This window comes from Opisthorchis viverrini, assembly GCF_000715545.1.
Source record: "Opisthorchis viverrini unplaced genomic scaffold opera_v5_392, whole genome shotgun sequence".
NCBI classification, from domain to species: Eukaryota; Metazoa; Platyhelminthes; class Trematoda; order Opisthorchiida; family Opisthorchiidae; genus Opisthorchis; species Opisthorchis viverrini.
Genome location: NW_008752052.1, coordinates 314805 through 328408, shown reverse-complemented (window position 1 = coordinate 328408; position 13604 = coordinate 314805). Strand labels below are relative to the sequence as shown.

General features: G+C 46.0%; 1 protein-coding gene across 1 annotated transcript in view; it reads right to left on the bottom strand.

Annotated features, from left to right (window-relative positions):
- Positions 1–13604, bottom strand: part of T265_15233 (hypothetical protein) — a gene marked incomplete at both ends in the record, with an annotated part of 37348 nt that overhangs the window by 7210 nt on the left and 16534 nt on the right. Inside the window, 4 exons of the mRNA XM_009177128.1 lie at positions 6237–6521; positions 10533–10738; positions 11333–11460; positions 11981–12123. Of these exons, the coding sequence (XP_009175392.1) occupies positions 6237–6521; positions 10533–10738; positions 11333–11460; positions 11981–12123 (762 nt within the window). The remainder of the gene's footprint in view (positions 1–6236; positions 6522–10532; positions 10739–11332; positions 11461–11980; positions 12124–13604) is intronic.

Below are 13604 nucleotides of genomic sequence, written 5' to 3'. Positions count from 1 at the left end.
ATTCACACCACAGCGGCTGATAGCCGAGGCGGTGGAAATCACTAAGCATCACAGCGTGAATAGAATCGAGGGTGTGGAGCTAGCGAGCATATGGAAAGCGGTCTTAGATAAGCCGAGTTGACACGTGATGGTGTGGTTGTCAATCCACTAAGGATCATTAGAAAAAACCGGGGGTGGGGGTGGAAACCCCAACCGACCAAAGGTTACAGCATGCCTCTTACACAACTATCTTAACACTAGCTCACCCATACAGACTGACAGAAGGTTCAAACGAAGTCCAAGAGGAACCATCAAACGAACTGAACCAGAAGAACCAGACCCTAGGCTGGACCCAAACACAGGTTTCCCCACCGACCCAACACTTGTTCAACCACTCTAGCACACTAAAATCCCTCGGCCAACACCCAACGGAGATTTAGCTTGACTTAGCTGATTGGTTCTCCTTCCACCTTAAATCTCGACCTAGCTCGGAATCTAGTCACTTGGCCTGACGAGGCTTTTGTGTCAAAAGCGAAACGTTGCCCAGCAATAAATCTACCGATTGTCACCAAGAAGAGAGAGCGTTCAGCTGTAGCACCCTTCCGGTGCCTAGCCGCCATGCCACCCGAAGCACGAGGGCTGGGATACTGCCAGGTTGCCCAAGCCTAGACAGGGGAAGTCGAGTGGCGGAGATCGGATTCCAACCACGGACCTTCCGATCAGTAAATTCGCGCTCTAACCACTTGGGCCACTTGTCACCAAACGTTTTCGAAAACCATTTCTAGTTTTTTACGCCTTAAATAAACAGCCCCTCTTCATTAGATATTGAAGCCATTGAAGTGTGTTCAAGGAGAAGGTTTATATGAATCGGCTTTGTATGTGGATCCTCCTCCCCAGCAAAATAACCACTCAGCAACCTCAGCGGAACCTAATCGGCCACCTTACGAGTGGTTCGCAGTTTCAAAGGTGACCTTGAACTAGTTTCGCTTGCTAGATGAAGCGACCTGACTGAATTTCAGTCAGTTATCGGGTGTTGCAGATGTCATTAGTTCAGTATATGCTATGAAACCGGGGCGGTTTTACTGGTTACCTTTCGCTAAGGTGACCAAAATGTGCGCCTCGGTCAAATAAGACTCAGTGGACACAGCATAGGTTGCTGGTCGGGTACGATCCACAGTCCATAGCAAAGGCAATACGACAAAAGCTTGAGTGCCCCGATGAGACGAACGCCTTCCCGAACGGATACATTGGTACCTTTACCACCTGGAAGAAAAAGGGTAGACAATCTAGCATTGCACAAAATTTCCCTTGTAGTGCTGGTCATAGTTGTGCATAAACGTGATGAGCTCTAATGAAAGTGAAACTCGAGTCCGGTGCTCGCCTCTTCGGTGTGGACTCGCCAGAATGATTACGTCAGGACAGGAGAACGACTGTTCAAACGGGAGTGATGTGAAGTTGGAATACAGTTTTCTTTGGTCACGGCATCAGTTTTGGTGAGCCACTCCAAACAATTTAGAGCAAGGAAAACCGGTGTTTTTGACAAAGAGGGAGTACCATACCGAAAAAACAGGCTTCCCAAAATCACTGGTTGATACTTCGTCGTTTGTCGGCTGTTAAGTACTCAGTACCGATGAATCGGGTAGAACAGCATGCATGGGTGTGTGTTTCAGGTGTAGCGATGATCCCGAATAATAAGCAGAAACTGAACTAATCGCAGTGACCGATACCACTCACGTCACATGATTTGTGCTTGCCAACTTCACTGACATTCTTAATCCGTATCGGTGTAGTTGGAAACCACACAAGTTTGACAGAACTTCCTGTCCATAATGGGGCCAAACGTGTGAACGCAGGGAGTGCGGTACTAGTCAATATAAGGGTTTTATTTGCTGAATTCGTACCAAGTCGAGCGAAACCAGAGGCCGAATCCCTTGAAATCCCTCAACTCCCTTAGAAAATCTCCGTGAAGCGAATGAAGAGTGTGATCCTAGAACAAACAGATGAGGGGCAGGGTTGTTCCGAAGCACTGCAATGCCTCCAGTCGTTGGAGAGCGAAAAATCATCGAAAATAACTGAATCCACCGGAGGCTTTGACAGACAACCATCAGTGAATCTGGAAGACTGCAGCAGTCGAATAAAGTGCTTGAGATGTGCGTCATATAGCTTTCGCGAGAATCAGGCCACCCATTATACAGGGTGGACCACATTAATTTCTTCAAATCAATGGATTAGTCACTTCACAAAGCTCTTTTTCTTTAGCCATCGAAAATAACCAGTCTATAAGCTGAGCATGAAACTAATAAGTATTCCCTCGGCTTAGTTCTTGGTGTGAATCTTCCGGGCTAGCGTTCCCGTCAAAAAACCCCAAATTTGCATAACGTATATTAACGTCCAAAACCAGGTCGAGAATATTTGTATAAATTATATGCCGCGACAATACTGGAAATTCTGACATCCCCTGGATGCCGCACTAGCAACCGCATTTGGTGATACAAGATCGTGATTGGCCATTGGGTCTGGACTATCAGCCAATCAGAGCTCGCCTCGGTGTTGGACAGGAGAGCAGACCGATATTTTGGCCAATTGTTTGCGGGATAGGCTTCATGGGCGTTGCAGTGCCTAATCGTGAGTGGTATCGGTGCGGGATTTCGCCTAGCAGAAGGTTCACGTTAACAGTCGATCACCAGAAGCGCATTGCTGATTATTCCCAAGACGACATAAGCACCTACTCCAACATAAGCTTGACGGAAATTCAGGGGCTGGGCCCACATGAAGAGCCTCCAGGGTCCGAAACCGACAGTAGGTTGTCCACAGTTTTCATCACAATCATGAATGGGATTCGAATATCTGTTCTACACGTTCAGTCAAAACTTTCCCCCTAAAAAGAACTCAGGCTGTGCACTGCCACTAAAGTAACAGCATCAATTCACGCCGACTGTTATTCCTCATCCCCACATTGTCCGTCGGTGGTGAAAAGATGGAGATGCAAATTGTTTCATACCGATTACGGAGTCAGAATGAATTCAGCTCACAACGTAATTACGACTGTAGTTTCAGCTTTAAGCTTTCGGCAGACTGGCATGGAATACGAAAAAGGGTGGGAATGCAGCTGAGAAGAGCGTATCAAGATGGGACTTATGCAGACCACACAGTATTATCGAACGTTATCTTTTGCGGTTCACCGTAGGAGTAGAACGAAGTACAGGCCACATAACGGTGTCAAGGGTCACTTGTTCGACCAGCGGTAGCTGGTTCGTTTAGAATCTCACGAAAAGCATATGCAATCGGCTGTGGTACGGACTTCACCGTTCGTGGATGCACCCGGTGATCAATCCAGAAGTGACTAAAGTTGGTCTGAACACGCATCTGGCCACAAGCGTGTGTCTAGCTTTTGGTAGACTGGCAGTGGTGGTGATATGCATACTTCGGGATTGACAGGCACAAACACGTTGAGTACAGAAGCAGATGACGCGAAAAATTGTACGATCTGTAAGTTTAACACGCGGTCGTTTCGTCAGAGAATACCCAATTTCAAGGACCCTTGTTATGGGGCTTCAGGAAAACTCCGCATAGCCTTACACAAGGTCTAAACAAATACTGAAAGCGGAGGCCGCGTCAATCCAACTGGGTTCGGGGAAAACATCGAACGCACTGCTACAACCACCAAATCTGTAAAGATCCGTACGACAGGCGAAACAACTCCTCCTGTCGTTCAGGTGTGCAAGGTCAAGGCGGAAACAACGGACGACTTACAATTCCGGATGACCTCAAGGCTAAGGTCAACCAGGAAGGCTGTAAAGTGCACACGGATCGATAAAACTTCTGGCCATGGGGAAAACTAAGGAAACGGAGAATTCATGTTACTCTAATCTTCATTTACTGAAGTTTGGAACAGACTCCGTTCAACGCATAAGCCGCATTTATGAGCTAGAACGGATTAGTCGGTTGAAGAGGGAGTTCCGTGGAAAAACGGTAGTGTCTATGGGCACTAAGGGGTTGCCTTTAGTGATGCTTCTTTGGTGTTCAATATGTGATGCACAGGGACGCTTAACATGGAAGCTTCGAGTGTTTATGTTCCCAAGCTGATTTTTGATATAATAAATCGGACCATTTACGGCGCAAACGACAGTCGCACCGCTGGTATTTTATATACTACTCAAAACTGCTTCTATCCGTCCAAATCGCTGATAGCTTTCAGTCCCACTGGCAGGAGTTCTGCATCGCGATAACGGTGGGTGCTAATGAGTCGTGGTTGGCATAATGCTCCCTTAATTCCTTGTGGTGCTGCACGATGAGTCATGCTATGTAATGAGAAAAAACGAGAAAACCAGACAGGTGTCAAGTCCACCTGTCCGTGTCTCTACGGTCCAAATTTATGTGGACAATGGCTAAGGCAAATAATCGTGACATGAACCATAAATAAATAAATAAATCGTTCAGCTGTAACACCTTTCGGGTGCCTAGCTGCCATGCCACCCGAAGGAAGCACGAGGGCTCGGGTACTGCCAGGTTGTCCAAGACTAGGCAGGGGAAGTCGAGAGGCAGAGAGAGATCCATGGTGAATTACCAGGTCTAAATTTAACCCGTGATAGTTGTGTACAATCCGAACGAGAAGCAGAGAGATCCATGGTGAATTGCCAAGTCTAAAGTTAACCCGTGATAGTTGTGTACAATCCGAATTTCGTATTGTCGGACGTGCAAGCAACCTCGGGACGTGTTAAAATACGAGTCAAGATGGCATAGAGGTGTACAATCCGAAGTGAACCTAGCGAGCGAGCGTAAATACAAGCGTGTTACGTAATCGAAAGTTCGGACACCGTCAGAAGTACGCAAGTGAAAAACAAAACCACAAACAGGATGAATGAAACGACCGAAGTCGGAGATCACCTGGCCGCGAACGAGGGCGGATGGCGATTATGCCATCCGTCAGCGTCTCATTCTAAATGGTATGATAAATCACAAATCCAATTTCTCATGGTTGTATGACAGCGTATTGCCACTGTATTGCTGTCAATGATGACGATGATAACGAATTCGGTCTGATTTTGATGCATGGAACGGGCAAACCATTGCGCTGCAGGAACGATTGCCAAACGCCAAACAATCGATCGGTCCTGTTCAGACATGGCTGGCCTGTCACGATTGCGTTTGCCTGTACTGTGTGCAACCAGGTAAATTAACATCGAGCTATTCGAAAGCTATTGGCAGTTTTGCAAAGCTGGAATGGTTACGTAACAGTCAATCAACTTGACATGATCGGGTAATGTAAAACAGGGCAGTCCATTTTAAGTTTCCACGCTTTCGGACCGTGTCGTATATGTGGTAACTGCGTGAATTTGACGTACCACGACTCGGTCTCAGTAGTTCGGATAAGTAGTAAAGGCCACGTGACGGCTCGCGTTTGATTAATTTGATAACGACAAGAGAACAATTCCCCAAAATACAGTCCGATAAAACGGAATATTAGTCATGGCGACTTTTAAGCCAGCTCATTGGACCAGATAACCGGCACGGCAAGACTCTCAACAGCCAGGTAATCCTCAACGAGGAGTCCAAGAATAGCGTTTCTGAAGAGAAACGGAAGAAGACGTCTAGTCCGTTATGCGAATCAAAAGGAACGCCTTGAGATCTCATCCAGTCGCGCTGTGTCGAGAAAACGAGAACAGAGAGCGTTTCGTTGAGGTATTTCTCCAGACAGTCTGTACGCGGTGGAGTGCAACCTTCGAATTTCATACCATCCAACGATTTTGCCCAGTTGCTGCACTGCGAAACTTGTTCCGATCGTTTCAAAAACTTATTCGTTTACTCCGATTTGCTAGGGTTTCTCCCTCGCCATGAAAGAAACCACTTTGTCAATGCGATTTCTAACCGCTTTGAATTGAAGAACAAACAGCCCATCTCCATCTACTTACTTCTCAAAGGTTTTCAGTCGACATTGACAGAACAAGTTCCAGAGTGTGGCAGACATGTGTTTAGAATAATGCGACTACGCTGGGCTAGTTTATTTACCTGTTACACCCCTGGTTTCCTAATCCTCTGGGGGAACAAATTTCGTTTCACTCAAAGCCAACTTGTCCAACGGAACCTGCTTAGCTCCACAGATCTCGAGGTTTTATTAGTTCCAGATGTTATAAGTCATCGAGTAGACGACACAAAGACCCCATAAAGCATTGGTACTGTCTTAAAAGGGACTGGGTTTTTCTGTGGAATGAAGGCTGCCAAGGAAACCGAACGGTGACTGTGTATCCATGACTTACCTGATAGCATAACGCAATCGGCTCCGTCCAGAACAGCATTGGCCACATCGCTTGATTCGGCTCGAGTCGGTCGGGGTTTGTAGGTCATGGATTCCAACATTTGTGTGGCACAAATGACCGGCTTCCCGACCTGGTTGCAACGACCAATCATCATTTTTTGGGCCAAAAATACTTTCTCCGCTGGGATTTCAATACCAAGATCACCACGAGCAACCATGATTCCGTCAACAACCTCGAGGATTTCGTTGAAACTGTTCAAAAGGTAGAAGAAGGCATGTTTGGCGGCTATGGCGGTGCCAGTATGGGGGTACCAACAGCGACAACACTGTCATCAGAGGGAACTGCTAAAACAGCGAGCGCATTGTGAACTATTTCTTGTCACATTCAGGGACGACAAAAAAGTAGAAAGTATCAATTAGGATGACATCGAAAGTACCCAGCTGCTGTGCTACCCGAAGGGAACATCAGGGTTGTGATACTGTCAGGTTGCCCAAGCCTAGACAGGGACAGTCAAGATAGAGGAATTGGACAAGAATCACGGACCTTCCGAAAATTAAGTTTTGGCCTCAACCGCCGAGCTATCACGAGCTCTTTTTAACAATAAAGAAGTCATGATAGATTGTTACAGCACGAAAAGATCATTGTTATCCTGGGAGTAGAGCCAGTCAACGGGTTCTCTCGGCTAGACTTTCTAGTTATGTTGACATCTGCTTATCGCAGCCCACTCTGACACTGGTCAGTAGGGGGCATCGTTTTCTGAACGACTACCCCTCAAGAATATATCCTTCTCAATCGGTTGAAATGATATCCCGATATCAGCTGTCGCACACACGCTCCCTAACACGGAGTGGTTTGAAAAGCTCCACCTCAGTTTCGGTGGCTCAAACAGGAGGTCTTCGGCAATGCTGGAGAGGATCCCTTTTTTAAACAGAGGCTAGGCCGATTTGGGTCTCCCCAAATGTTACATGTGAACTGGTGTAGTTTTGTTTCTCGTCTTTCAGCTCATCCTGTTCCTGTGTCGTATTTCCTCTCCCAGTTAGTGACTCTCGTCCGCTCCTAGGAGACGTGAAACTCATCTCCTGGACGGGGCTTATCTCTATATCGAAATCCTTCCGAACGCATCGATCACGCACACTCGTCCTGTTTTTGCAACAGATCTCTCAAAAGCACGATCTCTAAGGTAAACTAGAAGTGTCCTCAAACACATAAATACATGTAAGAACATGTAACTTGTTTCATTTATTTATTTTTTTTAACACAATACCACGAAGACCGAAATTCAGGCAGACTTTTTTTCCACTAAATTACTTTCTATATGCGATCAACTGCGAATTTGGGAAGGCTGATTATTTTTGCGTCTGGAACACCTTTATATCTCAGAAAAAAGACCGATCACAGTGATTACCCGCTTAACTAGCATCCCTAAAAACCGAGTTAGTACATGATTTCCAGTTTTGTTCAGTGTGGCCTGGTCGCAAGGTGAGTAGCCGTATATTGCTAATTAGCTTAGCAATATTTTGTAGTGCACTACTAATAAAGTTGCTGAAAACTCCTCGACAACCCACGACGGGTTTCGTCTTTCTTGGGGCTCATCAGGTAGGCACAGTCCCCGAGTTTCTGTCAACCTTATGTTCTACTTGAGACCAAATTGCACGAAATTAGCGAATATACACTCATTTGCAGACTAATTTGGTTTTTCGAGAGACTCACCCGGAACCCAGCTGAATCTCTCGTTTCCGGGCAACTGAATGTGTTGCACCAGGCCGCCTCGTGTTTCAGTCGCTACGATATTTGAGATATCGCGAAACATATGTATTTTGTAATGCACTACTCATAAGGTTGCTGAAAACTCCTCGACAGCCCACGAGAGGCTCATCAGATGGGCGCAGTTCTTGAGTTTCCGTCAACCTTATGTTCTACTTGAACTCAAATTGGACTGATTTCGACAAATACACTCATTTGCAAATCAATTGGTTTTCACGGGAGACTCAAGCGAATCTCTCGCTTATGACGTTCTCCAGCTGAATGTGCTGCACAAAGACTGTCTCACACCCAGCATGCTTTGCGAATTTCCAAGAATAGAGCCAGGCTGTCGAAAACCCACATACATGAATCTAGTCATACGTGCTAGGGATCGTCAGACAGGCGTCTATCGAACTCTTGGATATGTGTTTTAGCTGATGTTTTACGAGATGCCCAAACCGGATACAGTTAAAGACGTCGTGGACCGGTCACGCTATCGGTCTTGGACGGTTTACGATGATTGTTTGCAGGCAAATTCATCAAATTTGAGGACGCGGAATACTCGACGTTCGTATCATACAGTCATAAATTCTGTCTGGAATTTTTCCTAAGTTTCCCACAAAGCTTCCTGAAGTTCTCTGATCCTCACAGCCCGTAACTAGTCACCAGATGTTGAGTAGAGGCTTACTGGTGATACTGACAACGAAATAGAGACACGAGACGTGGATTTGGTCTGTATGCGTTTCATGCATCTTTCAAAACCGTTATTGTGCCGTCGAGAACGGTGATGTGTACAATAATCTCACGCGTCCATTTATACGAAAAAAACCGCATTATTTGTGTGTGACTCAAAGGATACCCAGATACAACTGCAGTCAATTATGCATAGCCTGTCATCCACCGATACGAAGTTATCCCACAGATGCCAAAAACGGCAAACTGTACTTTCGAAGCAGCTTATGTGGCCTTGTGATCATAAAACAGTTAGATACAGTAAATTCGTGCTTCTGATGTTACCTCGCCATCGTTTGCTTTTATTTATTAATAAAGGAATTGGATAGGAATAACAGCCCAAGGACTTGACGCCACGGAAGATGCACACTATACTGTGTTTTTTTGTTCAGCTGAGCCACGATATCAGTCAGTTCGCGCAATGACCGTGTTCCCTAGCACGGTGACGAAAGGCTGGCAAGCCAATTGCCAAACCCAGAGGACAGGTTAACCGCCCCACCTGGGTATCGACCAATAAACTCACCCAAACTACCAACATTAAGACATTGATTGCAACACGTTTACACTGTCAAACAATACAACAGGGTCTATAGTTGGCAATTAGTTTCAAACTGAACTGAACCCAACTGACATGGGGTCATTGGGATCTCGAGCTAACAATCTACGTTATAACGGGTCACGTTATACGATGAGTAAACCTGTCCGGCAAGCCAACCGGACTCACCTGCCAACCTAGTGGAAACGAAGGAAAAGTTGATTCTACCCTTGTCTCAAGTCAGTCTTTCAGCGGATTCTCCCAATGGACAAAGTACCGAAATCAGTGGTATGGACAAACGGTGGTGGTATGGTTTCTAGTTGCGCCGGCAAAGCACCTGGGTGCACCAGATATTTTTTTGCTCAAATGATGGACCACGGCCAGGATGGTAATGACAGGCAGTCCCTGGTTAGATCGAAAAGACCAAGTTCCATGAGGTGCGTATCCACCACATACATTTTCGCCACGACACCACACTGAATCTACCAACTCGTGCATTTTGCTGTACTTCAGTCTGAAAATTTTAAATTTGGCCATCAAACAGTGTGTCTATCTCCCCACCAAACGGTCTTAAGGTACAATACATTTCTGCAAATCGATCACCATGGGCAGTACAACATCGTGACGCCTTCGAGTGCATTTACACGCTATTTGTACGGTAGATTAGCAATCTATTTACGGAACTAACCACGATAGTACGCACTGTGTACGTCATTCGCAGATGTCAAGCTATTCGTCCAATAAGAACGAACCCGTGGGGGTTTTTTGGATCATACACCAGAGTATTATATGGCGAACTATCAATTTGGGGAGAATAAAAAATGTGACGGTAAAACTGACAGGTCAGGCAGGATTTGTGAACTGTCAGAGATGACCTAGGAACGGATAACCTTGGGAAAGTCAATTCCAGGATGGCAAACACATAATTCGAGCGCGCAAAGACAGTCGGCTCAGCAGAAAAAGGAAGCCAACCAGGGCTTCTATATATCCGACCACATGATGGGATAAATGAGTAAGGGTTCTCGGTTTGACGACGGGGTCGTTGTGGCGCTTTTGTACGCTTTATACGATCTGAGATTACATAGAAAATTGTCGTTATGTTGTACAGCGTGACATTGGCTGCGCCGTCAAGGGTAGGGGTTTAGAATGCTGCGGTGCGCGCTGAGGACGTCAAAAGACTTTCAGTGTTTGACCATCGATGTCTTCGGAGCATTACCCGAATCTGGTGGAACACCGGATAAGCCACGCTGAAGTACGTCAAATGGTATGCGGGAGAAATAACTCACTCTCGATGGATGAAATGATCACACTGCACAAGTTGCGCTGCTTGGCCACGTGCTGCGTATGCCAGTCGTCCAACTTCCTCGAAGGGGCTCTTTTCGACAACCACATGAAGGGTGGAAGAGAGCCAGGGGCGGTCAAACAATCACTTGACAGCGAAGTATAAAAGCTATTACCAGCAAACTCAGCTGCGCTGGTAATTGCCGTCTTCCTGGATGGGGCCCCGAGATGGGGTACATCAATGATTAGAGGCATTGTCAGACATGGCTCAGTCGCGCCCTCAATGGTGCTCGTGCATCCAAGCTCTCTTTCAAGCCCACCCACTTGACAGTCCACTGACAGTGCTGTATTTACGCACCAATTTATCAGCTCCCGCTTCCAATACGCAGCTACCTACCCCACCTCCCCGAGTCATTGGTGAACGAAACTGTGGCAGCTACAACCATTGTACGACAAGTAGGCGGTTATTACAGCTGATAATAATAATAATGATGATGATGACAGCGAAAGCGTGCGGTTGTTGGCCGCTTACATGAAGCGCATGTGTTCAAGTAAAGTGCGATTAAAGATTGGCTCAACTACATCGTACACATGTTCCATGAGCCAACCGGTCACCGCCTGTTCATATGAAGTTATTGGTGAAAGCTGTCATAGCAAACATGAAACTTTCTGTCCTAATTGCAGTCGAGGTATGCGACCAATCGTCGACACTTGTGGTTCTCTTCAGAATCAGAAATGGTTTCTGAGTCGAAACAGCTCCGATTGTCGGTAAACCGAAGTCACGTGACAAAATAAATGAACTTACCGTTTAACACCTTCGTGATTTTCTATCTTTGCAATGAGCTTGATGTAGCTTCCAGCCTCACCCAACAGTTCACGGATCTCTATCACGGCTTGTGGATTCCGAATAAACGATGCGAACACAATATCGACCTATGGGATAGGGGTTCGAAAAAAAACTGTGAGTTGAACAAACTCAGCAAATTCGAAGATCCCAATGAGATGCAAACAGAAAGAACCCTCGGCTACAGTAACAACCAGGAACAATGACTGGGCGCAATTAAACTTCTGGATAGACCCTCATGCCTCTAGGTGAAGTGCACAGTCAAGTTAGAAGGCTAATGAAGCAATATTAGCTACTGATATGGTTTGTCATGAGCGACGTTGACAGGGAGAATTTGAAAGCTAATGCGTATGGGACGATGCTAACGCGATTGGAGCCAGCCTAAGCTGAGAGGACATGCGGGCTAGGCAAGATGAACAGAAAGGCAACCGACGAAAGTTCAAAAACAACCGTAGCTCTTAATCAGGTAATTCTCCAAGGTCAATATCAGCGCGCTCCATCAGCCACAACCTGATTTGAGATACCTCCGAATAGAAGCTACCTCTCTTCGTCTTTTCCCTGGAGGATTATAACAATCAACGAGCAAACTGACAACCAAGAATGACTCACATGATGTTCAATAGCGAAGCGTAAATCTGCCTTGTCTTTTTCCGATACCGCAGGTAGATCGACCATAGCTCCGGGAAGATTTACCCCTTTGCGTGAACCCAACTTTCCACCGTTTTCCACTTCACAGTCCAAGAAATCCGGACCTGTGGGGATAGGAGAGATAGGCGGAGTTCTCACGAGATACCGCATAAGTAAGACCAGAATGACGTAAGACACTTAGAGCTGAGAAAACTTGGGCTGGAAAAGTAGAACACAGGGAAGTGACTTGTTATGGACTTGTTACAGTGCATAAAAAGAACACGCCGTTAATTGATGAGACCTCCCACTGGTGCAAAACATTGATGTGAACTGAAGAAATTACGAGACTGGAAATAATGACCTATGCCTGTCACGTTTACTCATGAGATGCGAGCACCGGGAGAGTCCCATCTTCCTAAGACCATTGGTCTTCACATTGTTGATCAGATAATCCCGCCAGACTCCTCAATGGTTCGGTGGCCAGCGTCGTGAGGTTTCGTACATCTGCGCGTCAAACTGGTATCATTTTGATGCCATAGAGGTTGGTAATTGCTCCCATGACTTCTCTGATTCGACAAGTGATCTCGTCTTGAACCAGTAAAGCGGAACTTACACAATTTCTCAGTTGAATAAACTGATCTAACACGACATTGGCTGGTCTGCAAGCATGAAGTTTGGATTCGATTCCACCCAGCATTGTAGCAGCAATTCACAATTTGGAGGTGTGAAGCACACCGTGCGATAAAAAAAATTATTTAGGTTACTTAGCGTGCCTTGAATCACTGAAGGGGATCTGAACCAAGGAGAAAAACATCAACTGCGTACTCAATCTTTGCAAGTGAACGTTCCGGGGGTATTTCCGTCCTTGAAAAACTGACTAGTTCGGGTTGCGGGTGGTTTATTCTGAGCGAACACATTTAATTGGATGGGGTGCGAAAACCGAGGGAAAAAGCCCGTTTGATGTCTAGCATTTAACACATTTAGCAAGAAAAACGAGAATACAGAGACAGGATAGGTGAGGCAAAAAATGGCTAGTGACAATAGGCCATATGATCTTGCAGTGTGGAACGCCAATGAAGCATTCCATTGGCTGCTGGTGCCAAAAGAAGGTCGGTATGTCAGTCTATCGGTGAGAGAGTGCGGATTTGCAAATAGCTCCTGCTTAACAGCTGGGTGAATTCGTCGTGAATTCCGCCCAGTTTGGAAGTTTTTTCATTGGACAACACTATGAAGGAGAGTGATCGAAAGATTAGGGGCAAACACCCTGAATGATTCGTGTCAATCATACTGGGAATGCAGAATTGACTTGGAGGATATTTATGGGAAGTGAAATGAAGTACCTCCGCCTGCAGTGAAATTTTCGTCCCCCGTCCATTGATCGACCTGTTGCACGGTCGTTCACATAGGAATAAAAACGAGTCACGAAAAGTTACTCTTTGTAGTTGTCTGAACAAAGGCAACAAAACAATCGAAAGAAACACAATGAAACCAACCTTTGCTTCGAACAACAAGGCTGAGAAGTCCATCATCCAGAAAGATCTTCGAACCGACTTGGAGTACGTGGACGATATTCGGGTAATCCACGTAGACAAGTTTTTCCGAGCAA